The sequence below is a fragment of the Cotesia glomerata genome, linkage group LG3 (genome assembly GCF_020080835.1).
Source record: "Cotesia glomerata isolate CgM1 linkage group LG3, MPM_Cglom_v2.3, whole genome shotgun sequence".
NCBI lineage: Eukaryota > Metazoa > Arthropoda > Insecta > Hymenoptera > Braconidae > Cotesia > Cotesia glomerata.
The window spans coordinates 8,500,348-8,526,667 of NC_058160.1; the positions used below are offsets into that span (position 1 = coordinate 8,500,348).

Sequence of the window (26,320 nt, forward strand, 5' to 3'; positions counted from 1 at the left end):
TTAGAGTGAACATTTTATTGAATAACAACCATAATTTTCCTAGAATTTTTTTGAAAAACTGAGAATATTTAATTGAAGTTATAACAAGTATTTTTTATCAAAAATAACATAAACGAGCGGTATTCATTTTTTTATAAAAAATGTTTGAAGTTAGCGACTTTCGATATTTTACGTGAGTGGAAGTAAGTGAGCGATAGTCTGTAAAGAGAGGCAGCACTAGTGCGTGAGAAAGAAACCAATTGGTCTCTTTTCTTGCCGTGATACCTCCTTAATATACCTTTAACGTCTAAATCTTTTTTTGTCAATCTGAATGTAAACTTTTTTTCTATAAGGCAAAATTGAGTAGATCTAAGAAATATCAATTACTGTGTTTTGTAATCGAGGAGCTGTAATGACTAAGTAAAAAGTGCTCGGTGTCTTCAGGATTATTTTAGCACCAGAATGATGATTTACTATTGAACGCAATTTGAAAGAACTTAACGTTTATTTAAACGTTAGATTTAATCGGAATGCAATTAACGAACGTTCCATTGTATGAGCAAATTTTGAGTTAGACAAGAAAGGAACTGTAGAAAAAAAATGTATACATTCGATAGATCTTAAGGATAATCAGAAATTTAAAAAATCGATTCATTTTTTTTTTTGCATTTTGTTAAACTATGTCTCGAACGTATCACCTACAAATTTCAAATACATTCAATAAATCTTACTTCACTCACACCGATCTCTAAACTATACGAAAAGATAATATGCGAAAGTATAAAAAGGTAGAATAATATTTAGTAACATATTATCAATGTAAGTTCAAATGTATTCAAAAAAACGTGCTGTGAAGTAATAATTTTGTGGTCGTACACTAAGGATAACAAGAATAACGAAAGACTAGAATATTCGCTATTATAGATATGGTAATACTCTGTGTATCAGTACCATCTAAAAAAAACTCAGAGCACCCTAAAATATATACTTATTGGTAGACTAATGAGCTCTTCGAGCTCGAAACAACATAAATCTACATTTTTCGAATTGAAGCGGTTAGTGACACATGAATATATTTTTAACTTCCAGCTAAGAAAATTGTAAATTAAAAAAAAATTGAGGAGTCGGTTTAGGTTTGATTTTAGAAAATCGAATAACTATCAAATCTCAATGTTTTAAAGTCTTAATAAGTTCTTGGTCTGCAGATCAAACCATGGCTCTTTTTAGGGATACTTCAATAATAAAATTAAGTCCCAATATTTTATTCGCGTACTTGTGTACAAATTTTGCTAGAAAAGCTTTCAATTTTTTTTGGAAATAATATTTTAAGGTCGAAAACCTCAAAGTTGTTCAGTACATTATGATGAAAATTAATATCATTTTAAATACACGACGAAAGATATTTTCAAAAAATCTATTTTCTTAACTTTAATGTTTGATTTTAGAGACAAAAAAAGGCCATTCGGCAGCCGAAATGGAAGTAGATTTCACATAAAGTAAATTTTCATTATAAATATTAATAATAATTTATTTATTTATTAATTATATATAATAATAACAACATAATTTATTTATTGAACTAATGCCATTTGAACTAATGGCATTTTCTGAACCAGCTTGACGAACTAAGTCAGAAAATACCAAAATTTTTCAAAAGTTGCGTCATGAGGACAAATGCAATAGTTAGATTTCTATGAAATCTACTAAAAATTCCATTAAAAACCTACAGACGAATAGGTTATTTTCAGTTTAGGTAAATAAAATTACATGAAAATTGAAGCTTGTTTAATGGACTTTAAAATGATATTTACAAAAATTCGATAGGTTATTTCATTCAAAAGTTATGCGCGAAAGAATCAGCCAAAAAGTAAATTTTTAGGATTTTGAAAATTTTGAAACCATATAATTTCTGAACTACTTGACCGATTAAGCTCATCTTTGAACTTGGCCTTGGTATTTGTCTAAAAATGAAGTATGTTGAGTTTGAAAAGGATCCATTAACAACTATAGACGCTATCGTCCGGATAAGCCGCGTTATATCGTATATATATATATATATATATATATATATATATATATATATATATATATATATATATATATAAATACATACATATATAAACTTTTGAACTAATGGCATTTTCTGAACCAGCTTGACGAACTAAGTCAGAAAATACCAAAATTTTTCAAAAGTTGCGTCATGAGGACAAATGCAATAGTTAGATTTCTATGAAATCTACTAAAAATCTTAAAAACTTATGAAATCTTGAAATAATAGAAAGTATTTACTCAAAAACAGGTATTTAAATAAAAATATATTTGCCAAGTAGGTGAATAAGGTTTCAAAACAATTAAATGAACTAAAAACGACTAAAACATTAAAGCAGTCCAAAAAAGAGGATATGTAAAACCGAAATATATAACTCAAAAAAAGAATCTATTTATTTGTTATTTTTGACTTCTCGCTATTAAAATGAATAACTTTTAAAAAATCGGAAAGTTATTGGTTTCATTCCGGCTTTCAAAAATCGAGTTTTTATTAGATCTCCTTGTTTTGACGTCTTAGTAAGCTCTCCTGACAGTTCTTACGAGGATGTCACTACACGGAAAAAATGAAACCCGACTGGTTCGTTTTCGGCACCAGACTCAGTCGTGTGCAAGAAAAAATGGAAGAAAAATTAGTTTACACTCAGTCTAGTCATGTGCTGACTAGACTCATTCGGGTGCGCACACGACTCAGTCTGGTGTAAACTAATTTTTCTTCCATTTTTTCTTGCACACGACTGAGTCTGGTGCCGAAAACGAACCAGTCGGGTTTCATTTTTTCCGTGTACGTGTGTGTGAGCGCTTTTTATAACTTATCAATTGTTCGACCGATCAAAACGCAGTTTACGGCGTTCGAAAGAGCTCTATTGCCATTAGATTTCATGCATGATAGATTGATAGATGCATTTCGCATGCGAATTTAAACTATAAGTTGGGCATGATAGATTTTGAGATCTCTCAAAAATAAAATTTTCAAAAAAATTTTTTTTTTTAAATAACTCTTAAAGTAGAATATCAATCGTTTCCAAAATTTAATCTGCTTTTTACCACAAAAAACAACTTTGATTTCTTTGTGATGCAAAATTTTTCGAACATTTTCAGTTCGAATATGGCGGAAAGTTTAAGGGATGTCTGCAGGGTCAACAGTTTTTCAAATTTTTTCTCAATGTCAGTCATTTACTGACTACAATACCTGATAATTCTAAAATGTAAATTACTTCAAGTAAAAATATGTTCTACAATTTAATTTTTAATGCTCAATCGAGAAAGTTCAATATTTATATTTATTGCTTAATAGTTCTCAATATATAAATGATAATTATTTATTTTAAATTAATTGTTGCCTTCCGGCGTTACAATTACCCGTTATAGCCCGGGTATGGTTTTACAAATCTCCTTTGCATTCGTGGTTAACTAAATCTTTAGATTTTATACATTAAATATTGAATATGATTGATTCAAATTGTTTACTATTTCATACTATCTTTATATACAAAAAATATTATGTACGATGTAAATATGTTTGCCAATTAGCCAGTTCGGCCTTGGCATGAATAAAATATCTATCTATCTATCTATCTTTTATATCTTCCCCATACAGCAGTCGCTAAAATAAAATAAAACTGTCATTTCTTTCTCCCCAACTCTTTCCGACCATCCCCTCATCCACTATATTGCTCCCTCTTCCAAATTCATAAATTGCTCTACGTTTCCGTCCCACATCCCCCTTTTTTCACACCTGCACGTTAAATGCTCTATTGTTTCACTTTCTTCTTTGCATAGCCTGCACTTTCTTTCTTCCTCTTTTAACCAGTATCTACGGCTTTTCCATTTACTGCATCTTATTTTTGCTACTACCTATTCTTTTTGTCTCCAGTTTCCAACCAATATTCCGGAACACCTTCTACTAATCGTTTTTTGCAATCCTGATTAAAATTTGATTTCTTTATCCCCGTTCTTCTCTCTTGTTTCTGTGCCTCATAATCTCTATCACTTAATTTTTTGCTTATTTTTTTTCCCTTCAGCCACCCCAATTCCAGTCTTGCCGACGACTATCCACATCTCATAAGATAGTTTTGCCTCTCTTCATCTTTTATTCGTCCTAAAGACGTTCTTCTTCCTCTCTCTTCACAGTATTATTTCACCAACGTCCTTCCTTCCTTGAATCTCAGTATTCCCTCAAACTTTAGAGCTCTGTGTTCTGTACTGACACTTATTTTTTCCAGATCTAGCTCCTCTCTCACTATGTACCCTGGCACCTATCTACCCACCCCCATTTTCTCAATATATTAATGCTAGATTTAACTACTTTTGATGGTAAATGTAACCATCAAGATGGTAATTCTTACTATAGCATTATGATAAGAATTATTATTATGTAAATTGTCAAAACTACAATAGGGTACAAGACCCCATTAGTGGCGGGGACCCCATTACTGACACTTTCATTGATTTTGGTACTTATTCAATTAATGAAATCATTAATTTCAATAATGAATATATTAATTCCAATCTTGAAATTTTTTAATTTTTATTCCAAGTAAAACATTTTTTCATAGAAAGAAAAAGTGTTACTAATAGGGGTTAAAGGTGCCACTATAATGAGACCTTTTACTTTACTAAGATCGTTGACGCTATGAATTTTCTCCATTAATAAAAAAAAAAAAAAAAAAAAAAAACATTTTTTATAAATTTTATCTAAGGGCAATAGAACCCTTTGGAATACTCAAAACCGAATTTAAAAATCGGGATAAAAACGTGTATAATACGCAAAGATTACTAAAATATATAAAGTATCAGATTGCTAAATTTTCAATTTTTATGGGGTTTTAGCTTCTCATTAGCATCAAAATAAATTGCGCTGGAAAATTTTTCAAGATCTGTATAGTACAAAATAAGAAAAATGTATATCTTTAAATACAAATAAAATTTGATCTTTAAATTTATAACATAATTAGGCATCAAACTTGAAGAAATATATAAAAAAATAAATAAATATCGAAGTTAAAAAATTATAAACATATTATCACTTAGATCAGAAAATCATTTATCAACTTTGGTACCAACTTTAAAACTCTTAGTGTATCTTATGATATTAGGTAGAAAAATATATATTAAATGATTTTTTTTTATGCTTACAAAAATTAAAGGATAAAGACTGCTTTACCTATAATACTATAGATATTACAATTATTGATCTAAATTTATGATTTATTGATAAAAATCATACGAATATATATTTAATCAATTATATTTGCAATCGTTTTTTCTTGAGCCATAAATTTATTTTGTGCGATGAAAAATTTTTATAAAATTAACATCGGAATTGTCATAGTTAAATAATTAAAGCATATTTATTAACATGTTTATCGAATATAACAATTGAAGTTTGGAGAAAAAACTTTTAATAAATAATAATTACCAAAGATTCGAAATTATAAAAAAAAAAAAAGAAATACTATTAAATTGTTGAGAATTTCTTTCAGACAATAAATTTTGTCGTTCAAATTTTTAGGGCGAAAAAAAAGTTATATAAGTAATTTTTTCTCTAAAATTATATCCATATGTGAAAATTTAATGAAAAAGTTTGAAACGTTCGAAAAAACCAGTCACATAAAAATGGCAATTAATCATCAATGACCTTCAAACAGTTAGCAAAATTCAACTTTGTCAGTCGATTATTTTCATTAAAAAATTTCAATTTTAAGTCTGGTATTAAATTTATCCATGAAATATTTTGCATAAAATTTTTTTTATTTCAACATTTCAAGACAACCGATGAGCTATTAACTTTTATTATTATCACGTTTGAATAAAAAAAGGAATGATTATAATCAAAATCAGTATCTTTCAATCTTAATGACGTCAGTAAGCAAAATTTTATTTGTTAATTAGATACTGAAAGGTAATAACATTTTAATAGTTAGTCATATATACATATATATAGTCATATATATATATATATATATATATATATATATATATATATATATATATATATATATATATATATATATATGTATATATATGTATATATATATATATATATATTTGGATCCTTCCTATATTTTAATTTTTTTATTTATTCTTTCGGCATAAGTTTTTTCCCAATTATGTACAAAAATATAATGAGAATCAATAAATATTCAAGTTTAACATTAGGTACATGACAACGCTGTTTTTGAGTCTTTTTCCTCATCAATTTAACAATTTTTTAATTATTTTTTTTTTCTATTAATAATTACCTTGGATAATGATAATTATGTATATTTACAAGCAATAAGAGCCTAATTATATTATTCACAATGCTGAATTTATGTAATAATAAATCAATAAACATCATTGTCCGCAGTATATTCAAGGATGTTGAAAATTTTGTTTTAGTATAAGACGAATGTATAGACGAGGATCAAGACTTATTATCAAAGGTGTTTAAATAATTCTTTTTTCTTTGGAAAAAAAAAATAAATACTTTCGTTTGAAATACAATCTCCTTTTCCTAATTGTTTACAGTGATCTAACAATTCCAAGGCAAGACAATAAGTCTTTATAAAAAACTTTAATTGTATAAAATTCATATTTAAAACTGTAATTTAAATCAAAATTAACAATATTTCATTGCTTTGATGATAAAGCCACACAAAATAATCGAATACAATAAATAAAATCAGTTATTCATCTTTAAAATATTTACATACAAAAGGTCGAAATGACAAATAATTTTAATAACGCAAATTGTACATTTTTTCTATTAATAATTTAACGCATTATTTTAAAGATATCATACTGCGCTATTTTTAATTAGTTATACAAAATTTATATTTATAAAAAAAATAAATCAAGACAATTCGGAACAACGTCATTCAGGTTAGTAAATTTTTTTGTTCCTGTTTACTGTGATTATTATTATTATTTTTGTCATTATTATTATTTTTATTTTTACTTCAGTTATAAAATTAGTATAAAGTCATTATTATTTTTATTATAATTATTACTATTATTGTTATAATTATTAACAGTTAATAAAAAATTTTGTTAATCTCGTATTGTACTAAGATCAACACGTAAAAAAAAAAAATATGTATAATTGAAAATTTTATGCGAAAAATATTGTAAGCAATAAAAGGCTTTTAAAATAATAGCCTATTTAAATAATTATGAGCTATAATAATCACTTCGTTCAGCAGTCGGAGTACAAGTCCAAAAATCAAGTTAAAAAATCTTGAACACTTACGAAGTAATACCATACAAAGTTCGATTTTTTTAGTATGTATAATAAAATTCGTTATTTGATAGCGAATAAAAAAAAAACGCAGCATGAAACTTCGAATAGTGATTATGGATTCTATTAACATAAAATTATTTAAACATAATTTGGTTTCAGACTTGTTTAAAAGTCAATGTCTAAAAGAAAAGTTTTTGTTATGACTTGCAGTATAAATCTTACGGTTGATGATTTACAGAATTATTAGTTTGGTATATATTAAAAAATCTATTGTCATAAATTAAGTTTTCATTTATCTAATAGTAAGGTTTAAATATCCAAGCTTTGAACACATCAGAATATAGTAATGTAGATATTTAATAACAATCAATTGGATAGACACCGCTTTAATTATTCATTTATATTTATTTGTTTTTTTCCATTTCAACTCTCTTAATTGTGCGCATTTATGAAATTGTTTTGATCACTACGTTGATTTGTAGAATACTCAATTTATTTTAAAAACTATTTTTTTTTTTTTACTTTTTAAAGTTTAATGGAGTTAATGGTTTGCACTTAAGTAATTTTATAAATCCATGTCATGGATAGGTTATTACACAGTTACGACGATGTTTCAAGTTTAAACATTAATTTTTTAAAAATAATCCACAAATGACAACAACGTTGAACATAGTCGGACTTTCTTTTCGTTAATTATTTAGAAAATCATTTATAATTCTGTACCAAAACATTTATCTATATCGTATAAATACTAGTCTTAATTTTGAAAATTATTATTCTTTGCATTTACGCATTTCTTGAATAAACTGTACAACATATATCAAAAATTACATTCTCTATCATTCATACATCTATTCACATCCATACTAATTTATGAGACACAAAATAATAATAATAATAATATAATAAAACCTATAAGTTCTTAGAGCCTGTTTAAGGCAACAGGCACGCAACAAATTTATATGTGCGTCCATATTAACGTGATTTTATTGCGGACACCAATAATTAATCAAGTAAATAAAATAAACAAACGACTTCACATTGTTTGTAATAATCAAACAAAACAATTTTTTGTTTTTTTTTTCTCTTAAAATGTTGACAATCACAAGCCAACTTTTTAAGCAAGCTTTTTTTCAGTATTATTATTAACAACATAACCGTTATTGGTGCCATTGGTATAAGACTTGTTGTATTCTTTTTTGTATATAGTCGTTGTGTAGATTGAATTACCATTTTGCTGAATTTTATATTCATTGTCATCCAAAACTGGCATACAAGTTCCATTATTACATAGTTTCACCTTTAAACGATTCGAGCTATATTTTGTTTTATAAAAGTCGGAAAAGAGACCGAGGAATAGAACACCATGTAGTCCGATCCAAATCATAAAACTACGTGGATAATCACACTCTATGAAAAGCAATTGGAACTGATGACTCATTATTAAAACAAATTGAACCTGTTAAATAATTTTTTTTAATTAACAAATTATACTCAGTAAAATACAAAAAAAAATTTGTTCTACACAGAAAGAACAAGATGACACTGGATATCATCCCGGATTATACTCAGTGATATCTTTAATGAAAAAAATTTCAAATAGTAGCTAGTATAATCTGGATTATACTAGCTACTATCTGAAATTTTTTTTCACTCAGTATAATCTGGGATGATATCTAGTGTAATCTTGTTCTTTCCGTGTACCTAGGATAAAAGACCCCATTAGTGGCGGGGATTCCATTACTAACACTTTCTTTGATTTTGGTACTTATTCAATTAACCCTCGGAGTACACACCTCTGAACTGAACTTTAGAGTACACACGGGGTCAAATTGACCCTACTTGACTTTCGAAGAATTACATCTCAGAAACTATGCATTTTATCGGAATTCAGGTTATTAAATTTTTTGTAGGTAAATCAATGCTCTTTTAAATACAATCATTATTCCAAATTGAATAGTTTTCAATGTTGAAAAAACTAATCAAAAACGAACCTATTTTTGAGAAATATTTTAGGATAAAAAAAAATCTGGGGTCAAAATGACCCCTAGTGCACTCCGAGGGTTAATTAAATCATTAATTTCTACTATGAATATATTATTTCTAATCTTTAAGACCTTAGGATCAAAAAAATTTTTTATTTTTATTCCAAGTAGAACATTTTTTCATTGAAAAAAACAAGTGCCACTAATAGGAGCTTAGTGCCATTAATGGGGTCTTTTACCTTATTTTCAGTTATAGAAAATCGAAAAATTGACTTATCATAGAATCAATAGATTACCTTTAAATTGTTGATAAAAAAAAAATCTTATTTATAATCCATCGAAGAGTAGAACATGTTGAAAAAAATTTGGAAAATCCAAAAGTGCACGCCTCATAATCTCTTTTTCCATAATAAAATTGATTAAAGTAAAGTACAAATACTTTTAAATCTTTCGCGCCATTACCCACCCAGAAAAGAAAAGGTACTGCGCGTGCATTGTAAACGAACCTTATTTACATAGATATAGATATACAAACGATTAGTGGATTTTTAGTTTATCGCTAATTATAAATAAACTACATTTAATTAGACCGTAATCTTCGAAAGGACTTAGTTTTAAATCATACTGAAGCGTATAAAAAATAAATGAACTTGATCATTTAAGTTTTTCGGCAGTTATCGTGACCACGTCAGTATTCATACATACATTTGACAGCCGGACGCCCACGGAATAATTTTTTTTATTTATTTAAAAAGTAAAATGTCATAAGTGTTGAAACTAGTATTTTTCCATTAGATTTATATGTAAATATTGTTCTACAAGTGCGATAGAAAATAAATAGAGACAATTTTAGTTCAAGAAATCGCTTGATTTTTATAAGGTGAGTGTAGAGCACAACATTATCCACTTCGCTTATGAGGCGTGCAATACTTTTATTTTTCGAATTTTTATAACTGAAAATAGGTAGAACTCTACTTCTATATGATATATCGAAAAATAAATTATCTTACCATTTGGAAAGTAGTTAAATATTTTTTCCACCAGATATATTTTTGATACTCGGGACCCATTGCTGCTATCATATAATAGAAGTACATTATTATATGAACGAAAGCATTTAAAAGTGCAAAGAAAGTACTATGACCACCAGGCGCAAACTTTAAACCCATCCATACTGAAAACGGCATCACACCATGATGAATTACATGAAGAGTTGTGACTTGTTGATTCTTCTTTCTTAGAATAAAAAATAACTACAAATGAAAGTAATTATTTTTTTTTTTTAGAAATTTAATTAAATATTAGGATATAAGAAAAAATTCATCTACTATAATATTAAATTACCGTATCAAAAAATTCAGTAAATTTGCTGAAGTAATACCACCAACAAACGTTCACCATCCTAAGCGCCATAGGGTTATTTGAGTAGTCTACTGGTTGACATCGAAAACTATAACCTCTCGCCCATCCACTCATTAAATACTGAAAAAAGAAAAATATATTGTTAGTTGTTATAAATTTAATAGATATGAAAGCACACTTCTAACAATCACCAATAATAATTGATTAAGATAATATTAATTTAAAAGTATAACCTCGAAATTGTTATTAGCATTTATACTGTGGAAAAAAAAATATCAATTGTTTTATAAAAAGAGTTTTCAAACAAGCTAAATGTATAACGTGTCAAGGTCAGTTTAAAATCTTCAAAGCTCTAATAAGAGCAGCTTTTGATACATGACCGATTTATTTTGCGACATTAGATACACAGAAAGAAAAATTTCTTGACTGAAGAACAAAATTCTTGGCTCAAGAAAATTTTCGGGTGCCTGAAGGAAGACCGAAGTTTTATTGGCCGAAATAAAAATTTTTTTTGAAATTCTCTTCTTATTGGAAGTAATTTTTTCATAAATCAAATTATCATAAATACTTGATACAATAAATTTTTATATTTGATCAAGATTTTTAGATACTTTAAGGAAACAGCGCCACCTACTTCGGCTAAGAAAAAAATTTTCTCACCTTGAGAAAATTTTTCTATTGAATATTTGATACCCATTTTATATTATTTTAGCATGCAATTATACATATTGAATGAAAAAAATGATTCAATATTATTTGATCTTCCCATTTGACATGTTAATCAATAAAAATATTAATGAAAATTTACTTCTATCGAGATATTTAATTTTTTGGAGCAAGAGAGAAATTTTCTCAAGTAAAGAAAATTTACTTCTATCAAGAACTAAATTTTTTGGAGCGAGAGGCTCAATTTTCTCAAAACAACAAGATTTTCTTGACCTAAATAAATTTTCTTGGATCAAGATACGAAGTTCTTAAAGCAAGAGAATTAATCTTCTTGGAATAAGTGAAATTTCTTGTATAAAAAAAAAATTTTTTTTTTTTTCACTCAAGAAAATAATTAGGAAGAAAAATATTTTCTTGGCTCAAGTGAACTTTTTTTTCTGTGTCCTGAATAAAACTTGAGATAACATTTTAGTCGACTTTAATGCTATGATTGAGTGATTGGTCAAAATAACTTTTAAAAATTTAGTATTCAAAATTAATAAATGAAAATGAAATTAGAATATTTTACGCAAAAACAATAAGAACAATATCACATGTAGAATTTATAATATAAATATAATTGAACAACTATTATTGAAATTAAAAAAAAAAAAAATTAGGATGACGGTTGACTCTAAAAGCCATCCCTGCAACTTCCCGCTCATTTTGTTCTTAAGCGCTCAAAACTATACATTACGTTTTTGAGCTCAAGAATATTATTTTTGTATCAATTTGAGCTCTTCGAGCTCAAAACTCTTATAGCAGTATATTGAAACACAATTTTTTGAATTTTCAAACGGTAACAACTTTTGAATGAATGAACCGATTTTCACGTGGTTGGCGGCATTCGACGCAGTTTTTGAAGCTCCATGAAAAATTTTCAAGTTTAAATCGATCGAGCCAGAAATTTTGAAGTAATTCTGAAAAAACACTTTTTTCGGTTTTCTTTCGACAACGATAACTCACAAACGAATCAACTGATTTTGACCGGGCTTGTGGTGATCGACGTGGTTTTTTTATCTTAAGAGCTGATTAGATTTTTGAATTGATCGGTGAAGCCATTTAAAAGTAATTCCAAAGAAACCTCATTTAAAAAAATTTTTTTTTGTAGTTTTTTTGAGATTTCTCAAAATCTATTGGTTTGAATCGGTCCAAATAGTATTCAAAATCTAAGTTTGGTCAAGCCCTTTCAAATGGCACCAACCGCGACTCAATCGGTCAAGCCGTTCAAAAGTTATAAGAGGGTCACATACATACATACATACATACATACATACACACACACACACACACACACACACACACACACACACACACACACACACACACACACACACACACACACACACACACACACACACACACACACATACAGACATACGGACATCATCGCGAAAACAATCAGGGAAGCTTCCTAGGACCTCAAAACGTCAAGATCTGATTGAGATCTGATTGAGAACTCGATTTTCGAAAAACGGGGTAAAACCAATAATTTCCCGATTTTTGAAAATTTTCAATTTTCTTAGCGGGAAGTTAAAAAATAACAATAAATAGTGAATGCAAATGAAATAACTCAAGAGGAAAAAATTTTGTAAATAATTACTTTTGTGAACAAGTATTCGTCATTATTTTATTGAGAAGATGATTTGATTAGCTACCAATGATATCACTAAAAAGACAAAGTCCAAGAGAACTCCCGCACGTTAAAAGAATCCTCAAAGCTGAAGATTTATATTTACGAGATGTAATGTGTTTTCTTTGTATTATCCATTTATTGGCTATAGCTTTATGTATTTAGCCATTATAATGACAGTGATTGATTATGTATGCACTTCCTTTGAAAGACTCTTGCATGTTCTGCATCAGCGCGTCATTTTCTCACAAAATCTACTGTCGCGTGAAATATAATTAACTCAAGCGATATCCACCTTGTTCGTTAGGATATAAAAAATTTTTTACTGGTTCAATTATTTTCATCACACGATTATATCCACAATTATACTTTACAATATTTTTATCGACATGTTCAATACTTCTAATCTTAATAAAATTATAGAATCATGTAATGATAATTTATAATTTATTATTTAATTCAATAATTATTTTTAAGTGGTTAAAGATAAGAAAGCGCTTACTAATTTATGTACCATTAAAAAATAATTGCTAAAAAGAATTGATATTATTGTTGAATGAATAAAATACATTTCTTACACGGAAAAAAGTAAACTGTAATAAATAACAGTCGATTTATAATGTTATGATCAACTACTAAAAATTACCATTTCAAACAGTAAAATCGTGATTTTACTATTCACTATATAATATTTACCATTTAAACGTTACAATTTACTCTTTACATGGAAGAAAATACTATTTCAAACAATAATATTCGCTATGTAAATGTCTAAAATGTTAAAGTATAATAATTAACAATTCAGACTTTGATATTTATCATTTCGTACCTAAAAAATGATCTTATGATATGTAAAAAGTATAAAATAAAGTTAGTAAATTTCTAATACAAGCAACGTCGATATTTACAAAGTAAAATGGTAAATTTTAAACGCAGCGCTAAAAATCAAACTGTAATTATTGACTTGCTTGGACTGGTAAAATGTATATTTTAAAAGTATAATTTTTACTGTTTCAAATATTAAATTCTCCCTAAGTGAAATCCCCTTCTCTTTCATCTGAGTTCCCCTTCTCCTCATAATATGGACTATATATTGAAATGGCAATTTTTACTGTTTGAAACTGTAATTTTTTAAGATGAAAGAGTCGTTATTTACTATAGTGACAGCTACTAATCACTTATTTTGGATATTAAATTATAAATTGTGGCTTTTATATTTTCAACATTAAGTTCTGTAATATTCATATTTTTGCCACCCCGATGTCCGCTTTACTGTTTGAAACTATAAAAATTAACCGGAATCCAAGTGAATATTACACTTTACTTTTTTCCGTGTATCACAATAATTAATATCGTAAATAACTCTATTTGTATTCAATTAATTGCTAACTCGATAAGCATTGCGATATAATTACATATTAATTTCAGTTGGATAAAAACACTTGCTATTTTTAAGTTCGAAAATATTTTTCAAAAAAATTTAATTATGAGAAGTGAATTTAATTATTAGAGATCTTTGTTTTTTATTTTAGTCATTTTTTTCTTAGATGATAAAGAAAATTACTTGCAAAATATTTACCCTCAAGTTTTTAACTATTTAAACCGCAAAAACAAACCATTTGATTCAATTAAAAAATTTACACACACATACACACACGCTCACTCACTCATTATGAGATCTATTTAGATATAGTCATCAGAAAAAAAATTTGGTCACCTTCTGAACGTGGATTTCGAACTTCAAGCTAAAAACAATAATCTAATTATTTAAAAGATAAGAAAACTTGATAAATTACAATAAGCTATTGTATGTTTTAAGGAATATTACAAAGTGGATAAGATTGACCTCTAAAAATTTGTCCAACAAAATACTTAAACATAACTGTAATGATGCGAGGCACAACATACTAAACGTGTACTAGTTGCAATCACTATAACTGTCAAATGTGTCACCGAGGTCATTTATTTAAATAGTTGTAATGTATCTACTAAGTGTTATAGATCGAGAACTTACCTCATAAAAAATCCACGTAGAAAATAAAGTTTGAATAAAATTATAAACAACTAGGATACTCCGTAAATTAAAAGGTTTCCGATTTTCCATTAATTTGGGTCCCAAAACCTTTGAAAAGTAAGCATAAAATAGACAAATTGCCATTGTAGGAAGTGGACTGTTCATCATCGGCCAATCTTTCACTCTAGGATCTAAAAAAACAATAAAAAAATTATTATCATTATTATGGATACCAATTAAATATTTCATATAAATAACTGTAAGCCGCAGAATGTATGTATGCATCAATTGATAACTAAAAATAACTAGGTCACAATCATCTTTGTGAACATGTGTTATTTTTTTTTAAATACATCGGCCTAGATATTATCACTATAAAATAAATTTTTGCTATTAAACTTTGATTGAAGCATTAATTTTAACTCTGTAGATTTTCTCCTTGTATTTTACTCAAGAGTATTCAAACTTATTTATGTAAAAAAAATTAAGATATTTAATTAAAAAACCATTGTTATAATGGGTAGTTTATAAATATTTCATTATACTTGATAATTTTATAGTAAAGTAATAAAATAAATGTTATTGCTATACGTTAGTTTAATGTTTAATTAAATATAATTTTTTTTTTTGGGCAGCATGAGTGACCCACAATTGTAATAATGTGACATGACATAGCCAAACGCAATGCGTACAAACGTTTTATTCAATTTAACATTCGTTAATCGTACTCTTTCTCTCTTTCGTTCTTCCCCAATCAACTGTGCTACTTTCACAAGGTGTAATTTTTAACAATCTATTTTCCAGCTTGACTAATTTTTAACCATTTGTTTTTAAATAATAATATTTTTTTTTTTTTTTTTTTTAATGATACTAAAATAAGCAGACATTTGATCATTTTTTGATTTTTTTTAAATGATACATTAGTACAATTGATATTAGTACAATTAATACAAGTATTAATTTTAACAAATTGCAGTCATAAATATTTAATATTTCTAAATTTGAAATTATTAAATAATTTTCTTTCATAAAATTTTGTTAAGGAAATTCTAAAAAATTTCAGAGTCTATTGATTTGAGTGCCAATGTTTATATAGTAATATTTATGATATTGAATTAAATAACAACACTTAATTATTAAAAATTTCTCACGAAATAAATGATTAATTATTATAAATATGAAACCTATAATAATTATAATCTTAGATATGATGTTCGATTTAAATCAAAATAAAATTTAACATGAATTATGAACATTTAATGTTTTATTAATAATATGTTAAATGGAATTTAATTCGAAAAACTTTGATCATACATAAAAAGAAAAAAAAGAGTGAAAATATGTTTTACAGAAATATTTAAATTATTGAAATTTTAAAAACATTTTTTGTTGTAGAAATTCAATCACTTTTACTGGAATCTTTTAAATTGTAAGCCATAAAAAACATAAATAAACGATTTAAAACGTTGAGTATGTTATTGAAATCTGATAAATAAATTATTGCAAACAATACCTACCAGACCTGTTGTCTATAACATCTCGGTACCCGTGCACCAAATTTCCAATAGCCGTCGTCATTTTCTTTATTTTCTGAAAATAAAAAAAAAAAACAATTACTCACACTTTCGTTACATTAATTTTTTCAATGTGGTAAAGTAAATGGTGTTATTTACACACTAAGATAAGATTTAATATATAACTAAACTTGTTTTAAAGATAAGTATTTCATATAGTTTTATTGAAATACTATAAGATCTAAAAAGATAATTATCAATTAATTTTAAAAACATATAAAACAATCTGTGCAAATCAAATTGAAGATTTTCCGTTTTTATCATCATAGTTAACTTAATCAATATTGATAAATTCAGTGGTATATAATATAGATTTTATTGATATGTAATTGATTATAAGGATTTTATAAGTTTTAAATATAAAATCGTAAATAAGAAGTAAGAATATCGCCTTAAGTGCGAACTAGTAAAGAGACAGGTATTTAGTAACTTTCTCGCTGTCACCGAATTCCTCTCTTTTTCACTTTTCCTCTTTCGCTCTTTTTCTTCCGCGGTGACTCGAATCAACACAAGTCAAACTTGCCGAGGGGTCTTTACGTAAGTAAAGAATAATCGGCAAATCGATGTTTGCTGTTGGAGAAATGCTATGACGCCACAGTGATCGTTGTGCGAGTGGAACCGGATTCCGCACGTTCTTACTCGTCTTAATGGGCTCAACTCGGAAGTTATGAAATTGTACTTAGGCAAAATAATATAAAACAACCAATAATGCACAAGTAAATAAAATAAATGTTTCACCTATCAGCTCATACGCAATTTTAGCAATTATAGTGGTTTATAGTTAATAGTGCGTACCGAGGTACGATGGATACGTCCTTGCTGATAATTTATTTAGATACTTTTATTATCTACTATCATTTTTCGTATTAATTGTATTCAAATAATTAATCATGACTCCTAAAATAGATAAGATTGACACAAAAAAAATTCTATTCATATTATTAAAAAACTATTTATTATCATGCTTATTTTTTCTGGATAATCCTTTTATCAAACTTTTAGAAATTATTTCTAAGCATCTAACTTTTGTATATGAACCTTGAAATGTGATAACTTTCAACTTTTTATTTTTTTTTTAAATTCTAAGAAAACTATGTATACGCAAGATTTGCGATTCAAAATTAGGAACTGTTGTTTATTCTTGTAAAAGATAAAAATATTCAAAAAACTATTAAAAATTATTCATTGTTTCAAATTACTGAAAGAAAAAACTAGTAGAAATTTTTTTTCTCATTTATTTAAATAAAAAGAAGTCAGGAAAAAACACATCTTTTTTTCCAGTAACAAGAATTATTTTTTTAATATTATCTGTTTTTGTGTCACGTAACTGAAACTTTATTTTTGTATGAAAATTTATTTGAGATGAGCAGAGTATTTTTTTGATAGATTTTTCTTACTCTGCTTTCAAAATTTTAAAGTTAATTCATTCAAAAAATCTTATTAATCGTCGCTAAATTGAATTTTTTTCTACTTATTTTTCAAAAGTTTTTTATTTTTTCTCCAATTTAATTTACACTGAAATAATAATTAAAAAATTGAAATTTATTCTTTATCAAGTTTACATACCAACAAGCTGTTGTTTTATATCTACTGAGCTAAATTAATTATAATACTTAATAGTCAAATGAATACACAAATTTTTAAATTGATATCTTAGATGACGTTTCAAAATTATACTAATTATACAAGAGAAAGTTACGACCGTATGACTTTAAGAGATCGATTAAATTATTTGACTTATTTTCCAATAAAAAATTATAGACTATCAAATAAATTAATTGTAAATAAATTCTAGAAGATCAATTTTCTTTAAATTTCATCACTGTTTACATCAATTCAACAAGCTCACAAACCGGAACTCCGAATGTTAGATGAATATTAAAAATATTACAAGCTGTTTTTCACTTCACAAAAGCTAAAAAAATTTTTACATAAATAGTTTTTTTATTTTCTGACACGTGTACACATTTTTCCTCAATGTTTTACAATTATGTATTAACGAACCTAAAAAATGAGGTTTTGTCAATGCTAACACGTTTATTTTACCGCACTACCAAGTTCATGCCAATAAACAAAGACAACTGTTAGAACTATGTAATGCTTGAACTACTTAAGTAATAAAAAAAGTGAATAAATTAACAAAATAAATAATATAAGTAAACCTTTAAAATAGTCTATCACTGATGACCGGCATTCCGTACTGGTACTAACTATGACCGTCGTTGAAAATTAAAAAAACACCAATTATATACAATTTTCATGTATAATCATCAAGCCAAATAGATTAATACAAAAAATATTAATTTTCCGATCATTTTCAATTAATAAGTAGCAATTAATAGTGAATAATTAATAAAAATAGGTTAGAAATAAAGTAAACGTCACTTTCTACACAAAACAATACTAATAATGTTGCAAAATAGTTATAAAAAAAGTCAATACTCGAATGCACACAATTTATACAGATTTTTTTTTTTTCTTTTTTTATTAAAACTCCCAGGTCACTAAACTTCTTAACAAGGAATCGATCGTTTTTTAGGGACGCCCTAACCTCATTTATATATACTAAGTGTATATATGTATATACATATTTACTTATATGTGTAATATATAAATGATATTGTAAAAATAATATAAAACCGCAGTAATGAGTTGAATATATATTTCAATTACAAAACTGTTTTATTGACGGCGATTGAATAACATACAATAAACCAGACACAATTCACTTGTTCAGATCACTATCGGAACATAAAAAAAATTATTAATTAATAATAACAACAACAATTGATATTTTAATGTTAAAAAAATATTTGAATGGTGTGAGAATGTAAAAAATAAAAAACAAAAAAAAAAAAAAAGAGGCGAGGATAAACGACTCACTCACCTACTTTTTGATTTGTTTCCTTATTTCCTCTTTTCACTCTCAACGAGACACGCTGGGTTACACCCGCTCTCGCTCGGCCCCACTAAAACGTGCTCTCGTGTTGTCACCTGTCTGAACACATAGACAAGAATCGAAGATACTTGTGGTGAGTAATAATTAAACAACAAGACTAAGACTAACTGAGTTAAGATTGATATTGACAGCCAGCAATGACCACGGAAACCGCTGTATTAATACAGTGCGATGTCTCCGGTACGGTCTTGGTCTCGCTTACTTCTCCAACAGACACGACATACACCGATACACCACGATATACGATTATTCTTATTCTGAATAGCTAGTGCAAGTTATTGACGCAAAAGGCTCAAATAGCGCTGGTGATGTACCAATAACATAGTATGACGAAGGATACACCAGTTTTATTAACACGGACTGACCGACTGTTGGCAGATTTGTTGTGCTCCTGGTCATAACGGCAATCACATTTTTTGAATTCACTTGCAGTTTTTAAGTTTAAGTATATTATTATTATTATTATTATTATTATTATTATTTCTATCTGTTTCTTTATAGTATATTTTAATCAACACTCAACTTTAAGTTTCTACATTTATTATTTTTTCTTTAATAATTTATAATAATATTTCTGATATTTTTTTTTTTTTTGAATTTTGTTATTAATTTTTTTTTTTTTTTCACTATTAAATTGAGTTTTGAGTTGTTTAGATATTGCACAAAAAATAATCAGTATTCATTAAAACAAAATCAACGTCAAAAATAAAGATACACTGTATTTTACTTTTATTTGGTAATGCGGTATTTGCTTCCAATACAAGGCGCGGTCAGCTTTTTGGCTTTTAACACGATGTAGTTACTAATACGGCGCGCTTCATTATTTAGTATATATTATACAGCTTGTACTCCCTTCTTAAAGAACGATCTCCCACTTCATATCATCGATGACGTCGCATATGCCTGACGTAATTTTTGTTTCTCAGTATAGTGCATCTACATTGTATTACTATATTACATCGTACACATAAATAAAAATATATATATATATATATATATATATATATATATATATATATATATATATATATATATATATATATTTATAATTGTCATTCTATCTTCACGGATCAAAAGTTATATTTTTTAAAATTATCATTAGTTTCATATAGAAGATCATTTTTTAATATTCTAATTATTATTTTTTGAATGTTATGTAATTTGTTACGATTTGTTAAAAATTGGAATTATGAAATTTGGAATATTTTAATTCAGATATGTTATTAGAAATTTAAATTCATTTAATTATTGTGACTTATTATTTATAATTGACAAGTTCATAAAAAATAATATAAAATAAAATCTTGATTATTGATATTTATTTCCTTTAATAAGTTTTAAAATTTAGATAAGGATAAGGTGTTATTGCAGCCGTATGAAAATCGAATTCATGATCAAGTATCAATAATTATGATAAGATAGATATCAATATTAATCATGCAGATTATCCTAAAAATAACGTTCGCGTAAAAATAATTAGGAAATTCTTTATTTTTTGTTTTATATTTTCATACTCGAATATGACCTTTGGTTCTGTATATTGACAAATATTAGAATTTTAAATGGATATAAAAAATGACTGATGCATTCATTGTGTGTTTATTATTAGTCATTACATCAAACCAACATTTTCAAGTTTTTAATAGTTAAGAAGAAATATTCAATTTTTAATTTTCTATAATTTAGTTTATTAAAGATAAGCTAATATCTCAGCAATAAACATGGATAGTTAAGATAATAAATTTTTTTTTTTTATATAATCAAACAGCGCCTCAAAATGTTGTATCATATATAATAGTTACAATCATAAAAAGTTTGGAAAATTCAAAAGTGCACGACTCATAATGCTCATTTAATTATGAAATATTAATAAAATAAAGAATGTGAAAAAAATTATATAAAACAGCTAGTATAGCACGATAATGCGCAAGCGACTCTAGTAGGATAAATGTACACCATATATATAGATATAATCTTCTGGTTTTTGTTTTATTTTATTAATTGTACATAAACGATACTGAATTACCTAGCCATTTGCATTCGGTGACCTACAATTCTTTCAAAGAATTTTTCAAAAAAAAAATTTAACTCAATTAATGCATTTTTTCGCAAGTTACAGTGTTTTCAGAGTTTTATACATGACGGACAGGAAAATTTTTTGACCTATTTTGATGTTTTTTTCCGTTTCTATTGCACTGAATCAATTTTTGAAAAATATCAAATGAATCTCCATTAAATTATCTTGATAATAGTATACAAAATATATTGATTCCGTGAACTAAAAAGACTATAATAATAAAAATAATTGCCGAAATGATGCGAAAAAAATTTTTCGATCGTAAAGCACTCTCTGATGCTTCGCATCATGAGTCGTGCAAAAAGTTAACACAATTGTATCGAACTAACCCACAGAAGTGCCCTCAACAAACAAAAAATGTTAATTGTTAAATATGAAGCATTCCACGCCAAATCAGGTGGTCTGAAAAACGTTTTGTTTTCGTTATTTTTTGACATTTTTCGGTATCCGTCGAAAAACTCGTCCTGACAAATTTTAAGATTTTTTTTATTATCGGTTCAATATATAATTTTTTCAATTTTAAGAGAACTTCGAGATTTGATGAACATCTTTATCTAAACTGTTAACATTTTATTTGTTAATTCCAATTAATATTACAGAAACATGTTTCCTAAAGCATATTCCAATTCAATTGATGGTCGAATATGTATAAAAATTTTAAGAAATTAAGTAAGAAAATAAAACATTTTGTTAATGCTGCTTTTAAATAGTAGACAAATAATGAATTACTGATTTAAAGCGCTTATTAACAGTGAAAAAGTGTAAAAAATAATAAAAACAACGAAGGATCAGATATACATTGAAGAAAATTTATATCCACAGCGGCTTGCAGAAAAAAAAATTATTCGAATTTTCAAAAATTGAAAAAAAAAATAGTAATTATCGAAACTTCACGTGAAAATCGGTTGATTCATTCCAAAGTTATTGCGGTTTGAAAATTCAAAAAATAGTGTTCTATGAAACTCCTATCAGATTTTTGAGTTCGAAGTGCTTAAGAGCATGAAAAAGCTATCTGTTTGAGCTCGGAGAGCTCAAAACCGTCATAAGTGCAATTTTAAATGCCTAGGTATGGTATTAGCGGGAAGTTGTAGGGATGGCAGCACAAGCCCCACTCAACGATTTACTGAAAGACTCAAAGAAGAATGACAAAAGACCAGTTCCTTGGACGAAAGAGACTTCGAAAGATTTCGATCAAGTTAAACAACTATTAGCGCAAGTCAGACTTTTAGCAAGCCCAGTTGGAAATAGTTGAAACGACTTTTTAAAACCTCAAAAGTGAATATCTGATGAAAACTGAACTTTTCAAAATTAGAATGAAATCAATAACTTCATATTTTTGAAAATGATCAATTTTAAAGGTAGAAAGTTAAAAATCGAATTAACAGCCGACCTTGCAGGTCATCGTTGAAATACTTATCATGCTATTTCAAGTTCTCATATTTACTTGAATAATTATTGATTTCTTATCAAACTTAAAAAACTGACAGCGTTGGATTTTGGTTCAGTATATGGCATACTAAACACTTTTTTAATGCACAAGATTAATTTGTAAATCTAAAAGTCTTAAATTTTACGTAAAACATTGGTATTTGAGATAAATTTGTAAGGTTAATTTTTAATAAAATAAATATTTTTTTGTAAATAAATATTTTTTTGTAAGTGAGTTTTGGAAATAATTACAACTCTAAAAGCCATAGCAATAATTTATCAAGAGTAATGTATATTATAGAAAATATATACTTTGGAATGATAAAATATTGGTCTAGTGACCTCTGGACGATTACCTTGTATCCCGAGCAAGTGTATCGAATGTTTACAATGTCAAAATAATGTCATGTATGTAATACTAAATTTAAATATTTTACAATTAAATTTAACATTGAATTAAGTCATTGTTAATGTGAATTATACCCACAATATTAACAATCACTAAATAATTTTCACCATGATTAATTAACTATCTTAAATATGGATCTAGATCGTTGCTACAATTTTTGATTAAGTGAAATATAGTTGATCAACTAAATTGAGGATGACTCGAGTCATCCTAAATTACAGCTATTAACTGTCTCTATATTTTAGCCCTTATTTTTTGAAAGTTCTTAAGTTATGAATTTTTTTTTAATTTCAAAAAAGTAAAGGTGTGATAAATTTTAGAAATTCGTACTTTCGAATTAATTTAATAATATCGAAAAGTAATTGAGGTCATTTTTTCTGTCTTGATTTGTAGTGCAAAAATAAAAAAAATGAAAACACTGACATTGTTTTCAACTTCGCGCGATGAAAATCAATGATTTTCAAAAATTAGGAAGTTATTAGTTTCATCCTGATTTTCGAAAAGGTTCAGTGAAACTTAGATTTCCTCGTAGGTTTGAACCAATTCGGTGCAATAGATTTTGAGAAATTTTAAAAAAACCGGAAAAAAAATTTTTAGAATTCATGTTTTTTCGAAACAACTTTAGAGCTGCTTTATCAATCCATTCCATAACCTAATCAGCTCTTAAGCTAAAGAAATGACGTCGAATGCCGTTTAAAAATTCAAAATGAAAAAAAGTGTTTTTATCAAATAACTTTGAAATTTCTTATCGGAACGTTTTTGATGTAACATAATAACTATGAATAAATAAATGATTGGATTTTACTCGAATCACTTATCCACAGATTCGGTAGAATCTGGCGCCAAGTTCCGTTCAAATCTGCTGTATACGGAGCGCCAGACTACCGACTGTGTTTACTGTAAGCAGAACGGTATTTTGAGGTTGCAAAATTTTATTTAATTCTACGGTACTTTTTTTTCCTAAATTGTATATTATAACAGTAATTCATACTTTATTTGACTGTTATTAATTAATTATATTCACTTATAACAATTAATCTACTTGAAATTATTAAATTTAATCAGCACAAACTAGAGCAGCGCAAAAATTTCGATCCTGACTTTTTTTCGATGGGCAAAGTGATCTGCCACAGACTAAATAATTCGAGAATGCATAGTAATCCTTCATTAGATGGGAAACTACAGTTAAAAAAAGATATTTCACAGCTTGCATCTACACCCGCCAGGCCGCGCTAGAATTATTTTTACATAAACTATAGTTTCAAGGGGATAGTTTGCTATAAAAAATGCAACCAACGCGAGACTTAAGTTGGTACCAATTGTAAATTTTTATTATAATTACAAAAAATACTAAAATCCGCACAAAAACAGTTTCACTGTAAAAAAATCGCGCCAAATCCACGTTCATAAGACTATTAAGAAAAAAAAATTTGTTTTTTTCTTTACAAAAATATATAAAATAAAAAAATTAAAAAATCCAAGTAACCGATATGATTACTTATGATTTTCGGAAATTAAAAAAAATTTTGTTATAAATTTAAAAATTAAGAAAAAAATTTTGGAACGTACTTGGTGTGCGTCATTGTGTATTTCAATTTTTTTAAAGTCCTAGTAAATAGATTTTACGAATTTCATTAAAAGTAAAATATTTTGCAACCGCGCACACTAAATACGTTCCAAAATTTTTTTCTTAATTTTTAAATTTATAACAAAATTTTTTTTAATTTCCGAAAATCATAAGTAATCATATCGGTTACTTGGATTTTTTAATTTTTTTATTTTATATATTTTTGTAAAGAAAAAAACAAATTTTTTTTTCTTAATAATCTTATGAACGTGGATTTGGCGCGATTTTTTTACAGTGAAACTGTTTTTGTGTGGATTGTGTTTTACAAGGACCTTGAAGGTCATGCTCTCTCGCGTGCGACTATCCTCTCTGCTCCCTTTTATTATTATTATTTCGATTTTTACTTGTATACCGTTCTTGATTTTTACAAGGCTAGGTAGATGGTAGCTGTCGCATTCCGCGAGTGCGCCACCGTCCTGTGTTTTTATACTGTCCTTGTTTTTATTCAACGCTTTTTTGAACCTCAGCATGTCCTCTTTTCACTACTGTATTTTCACTACATAATCAACCTTATTTTTCGCACATTTGTATACTCAACTCTTTATTATTATCACTGCGGCTGTGGACCGACTTGTGCTTTCTGTACTGTATTTACCCTATTCCTCACCCCTTTCTATCGGTTGTTGTAATAGTGGCGATGGGGAAACCACAGAGAAAACCCATGCCAGTACAGTTCGGCTACCGGAGTGACCCCCGACGGTTGGTGTTGGAACTATTCGAACAACCGTCGGGGCTCGAACCCTCGCCTCAAGGCATGATGCGCGAGCGAATTAACGGGATAATGACTTAACCCGCTCGGCCATCATGCCGCTCCTCTGCTCCCTTTTATTATTTTTCTGATTTCAATCTTGGCTGTGTTACAGGTCTACTCATAAAATCTCTACTCACAGCCATCAACGACATCTGCACTCAATTACATTTTTATTCAAAATCATCTTCATTTAGTCACAACTTTATTCATTTAAATCTTTACTCTGATTCAACTTTATTCAATATTATTTGCCTTCAGGTAGAACTTTAATCAGTTACAACCTTACTCAAATTCAACAGTAGTCAATTACAACTTGGCTCAGTTTCAATTGTATCCATTTTCAAGTCTATTTACTGAATTTTTAACTCAGTTACATCTATATTCACAAAGAATCTATTCACTTACATTTGTAATCATTTACAACTGTACGAACGTTCGTCTCTACTCACAAATTTATGGTTAATTGATGATGTAAAAATTCGTGAGTAGAGATGAACCTGAGTACAGTTGTAAATGATTGCAAATGTAAGTGAATAGAGATGTAACT

The 26,320-nt window shown here is 27.3% G+C and overlaps 1 protein-coding gene across 4 annotated transcripts; it reads right to left on the reverse strand.

The window, feature by feature from the left end:
• Positions 1 to 7,639: 7,639 nt before the first annotated feature.
• LOC123261696 (elongation of very long chain fatty acids protein AAEL008004-like) lies at positions 7,640 to 19,940 on the reverse strand. 4 transcript variants are annotated; one of them, XM_044723457.1, is made up of 6 exons: positions 19,414 to 19,940; positions 16,466 to 16,538; positions 14,949 to 15,139; positions 10,579 to 10,716; positions 10,245 to 10,487; positions 7,640 to 8,708 (listed from the first exon to the last, which is right to left on the reverse strand). In XM_044723457.1, the coding sequence occupies exons 2-6, from the start codon at positions 16,524 to 16,526 to the stop codon at positions 8,367 to 8,369; spliced, it is 975 nt and encodes a 324-aa protein (XP_044579392.1). In that variant the 5' UTR covers positions 16,527 to 16,538; positions 19,414 to 19,940; the 3' UTR covers positions 7,640 to 8,366. The 4 variants fall into 4 exon arrangements, with proteins under 4 accessions (XP_044579392.1, XP_044579390.1, XP_044579394.1 ...); XM_044723455.1 differs by having other exon boundaries at positions 19,410 to 19,940; XM_044723459.1 differs by lacking the exon at positions 19,414 to 19,940 and adding an exon at positions 18,685 to 18,772.
• Positions 19,941 to 26,320: the final 6,380 nt, after the last annotated feature.

What these genes read in the sequence shown, in the direction of transcription:
- LOC123261696 (XM_044723457.1), bottom strand. Translation starts at nt 16,526, where the DNA reads ATGACGACGGCTATTGGAAATTTGGTGCACGGGTACCGAGATGTTATA. An exon ending in CTACGTGGATTTTTTATGAG is followed by an intron (nt 10,717 to 14,948) that starts GTAAGTTCTCGA and finishes TTCTTTTTTCAG; the next exon opens with TATTTAATGAGTGGATGGGC. An exon ending in ATTTAACTACTTTCCAAATG is followed by an intron (nt 8,709 to 10,244) that starts GTAAGATAATTT and finishes ATTATTTAACAG; the next exon opens with GTTCAATTTGTTTTAATAAT.